Genomic DNA, 2,704 nt, shown 5'->3' on the forward strand with positions numbered 1-2,704 from the left:
ATCGCTAGCTGGTGCTTTTCCAATCGTTCGAAAAGTTGGCGTAAGTGTTCGTGGTGTTCTGCCTCGGACGTCGATGCTACGATCATATCGTCGATATACGGAAAAACAAACTCGAGTCCTCGTAGGACATCATGGATAAGGCGTTGGAATGTCTGCGCTGCATTCCTCAATCCGAAAGGCATGGTAGTGAACTCGTAAAGTCCAAAAGGTGTCGTGATGGCTGTTTTCGCCACATCATCCGGATGAATTGGTATTTGGTGGTAGGCTTTGTGCAAGTCGACCTTAGAAAATATGATCTTGCCTTGCAAATGCATCGTGAAGTCCTGTAAAAACGGTAGTGGATAACGGTCGGGTACGGTTTTTGCATTTAGGGCGCGGTAGTCACCACAAGGGCGCCAGGTGCCGTCGGCCTTTTTTGTCATATGTAGCGGGCTAGCCCAGCTGCTATTCGAGGGGCGGCATACCCCGAGCTGGACGAGTGATTCGAACTCTTTGCGGGCAGCTGCGTACTTTTCGGGTGGTAATCGGCGAGGTCTTGCGAATGTTGGTTGTCCCGTCGTTTCGATTCGGTGCGTCACTTCGGACTGCAGTAAAGTGCCAGGAGTGGATAGTGCAGTTAACCCGGGAAATTCCTTTAGGAGAGTGGCGATCGGTGAGGTGGAATCACACACTTTTACGGTCGGTTCCGACGGGTTTTGGCTCGGCACTCCGCTAGAACGTACGTTTGTTAAGGCGTCGACAAGACATTTTTTGCGCAAGTCCACGAGCAGATGGAAATGCTGGAGAAAATCGGCTCCAATAATCGCTGTCCCCACGTCTGCGATGATGAAGTTCCAAAGGAAAGATCGGCGAAGTCCCAAATCGAGAGTATAGAGCGACTCTCCGTAAACCTGGATTGGTGTAGAATTAGCGGCGAATAGCTTCATGGTGGAGGGTTTACTCGGGACGGAACTGGGTTGTCGAGGGATTACTGAAACGTCTGCACCGGTATCGATTAAGAATTTGATGTTAGTTTTTGGATCAGTGATTACGAGACGATAACTATGGGTCGAAAGTACGTGTATCTGTTGAGGTTGGCCCCTGGTTAAGCGTCAATCGGAGGCAGCGGCCGAGTTACTACCCTGCCGCCGACTGTTGAAGGAACAGGGGGCACGACAGTTCCGCGCCGCTTGCCCGTACTGCGTGTGGTAATAGCAGTGTCCGCTGGGTGTTACCGCATCCTGGTTCGGTTGGCGTTGCCGTGTTCGTGAGCATGGTCGCGCGCGATCTCGTTCGTTGAGCTTGCTTAGTACGGCATCCAAGCGCTGACCTAATTCCGTTACGTGCCGCGAAAGACGTTCGAAGTCCTCACTGCGTACTTCGTTGATGGTTTGATACGGGCCCGTTCGGTGGTATAACGCGAACGAATCCATAACAGAGTCTGCTACTTTGGCTCGATCGTTGGTATCCGGGTTGGCGGCAATAACGGCGGACTGGACGTACGGCGGAAGACGGCCGATCCACAAATCTACCAGCATAGAGTCCGTCATTGCTCCATTTGCGGCGCGGCGCATCTCCGCTAAAAGCTGCGATGGTTTTCGGTCCCCGAGGTTCATCTCGGCGAGCAGACGATGCAAGCGGCTTCGTTGCGACTCTTCAAAATGTTCGATTATTGCACGCTTTGCTACCTCGTAACGGTCCGTAGCGTACTGTCGAATGTTCTCTAACAGGGGGCGAAGCTCAGGGAGAACCCGAAGCGGTATGCGCGTCTTTAAAATGTTGAAACGGCGAATATGTTGGTTCGCGGTGATATTCCACGCCTCGAACCAATTTTCCAATGCGAAGAAAAAGGTTTGAATGTCAGTGGTGTCCATCTCCGGTGGTTTCAGCTGCATGGCATTCAAAGTGTCGATCTGAGATTCGATCGGCATGGTCATGGCGTCGTAAACGGACGGTCCTGCTACGCGCGGGGTATTCGGGACGGGCGGTGTTGGCACGTGAGGCGACTTGGATCCACTCGCGGCTGGATCGGCACTCGGGGTTACGCCATCGGGAGTCGATACGTCGCGGATCGGCGGACTGTGCAACATCCTTACGACTAAGGTTAGTTAAAAAAGGGTGGATCTTACCTTAGTGGCGGGGCGCAAGCAAGTCCAGCTGAGAATGGCTAGGTCGATCCTTCGGCGAAGAAATATCCACACACGCGGTCGAACGTGTTGGGATAAGTCGGTCGTTGGCAGCGTTCGTTGATGACGACGTCTTCGGTTCACGGTCGAAAAAATTCACGAAAGTGGCTCGAGCAAAATTCTGACGCAATCCGCTCGGCGTCGGCCTGCGCACTTACACACACACTCTTGACCCGGTTGATGTACGGTGTGCGCGTCTACGTCGTTCGGTCGAAACCGCGTGGGTCCGGAGCGCGCTCGGCTGTACGTGTGAGGTTATGTTCGGCGGGTGCGCCAACGCGTACGGGGTATCAAAATGCTCGGCGGGTGTGCGATACGGCACGGCGTGAGTCGGCAAAATATTCGGCGATTGCTCTGCACCGAGAGGAACTTTTCCGTTGGTATCGGTCGCTCCGTCGGGGAAAAATGTTCCTAATCGGTGTTCCTCGCAGGCGGCTCTCTCGGTGTCGATTTGTGCTCACGTGGGTTGGACGGGTGTGCGCGGGGGGTTTTTTTCCGCTGTCCGATCGTGCGTGATGCCTTTTTCGTGGTCGGCAGCT

General features: G+C 53.9%; 1 protein-coding gene across 1 annotated transcript; it reads right to left on the reverse strand.

The window, feature by feature from the left end:
• Positions 1–1,091: 1,091 nt before the first annotated feature.
• LOC121600952 lies at positions 1,092–2,069 on the reverse strand. Its single transcript, XM_041929731.1, has one exon. It carries the CDS (start codon positions 2,067–2,069, stop codon positions 1,092–1,094), a length of 978 nt encoding a protein of 325 aa, XP_041785665.1.
• Positions 2,070–2,704: the final 635 nt, after the last annotated feature.

Source organism: Anopheles merus, unplaced genomic scaffold (genome assembly GCF_017562075.2).
Source record: "Anopheles merus strain MAF unplaced genomic scaffold, AmerM5.1 LNR4000013, whole genome shotgun sequence".
Taxonomy (NCBI): Eukaryota; Metazoa; Arthropoda; class Insecta; order Diptera; family Culicidae; genus Anopheles; species Anopheles merus.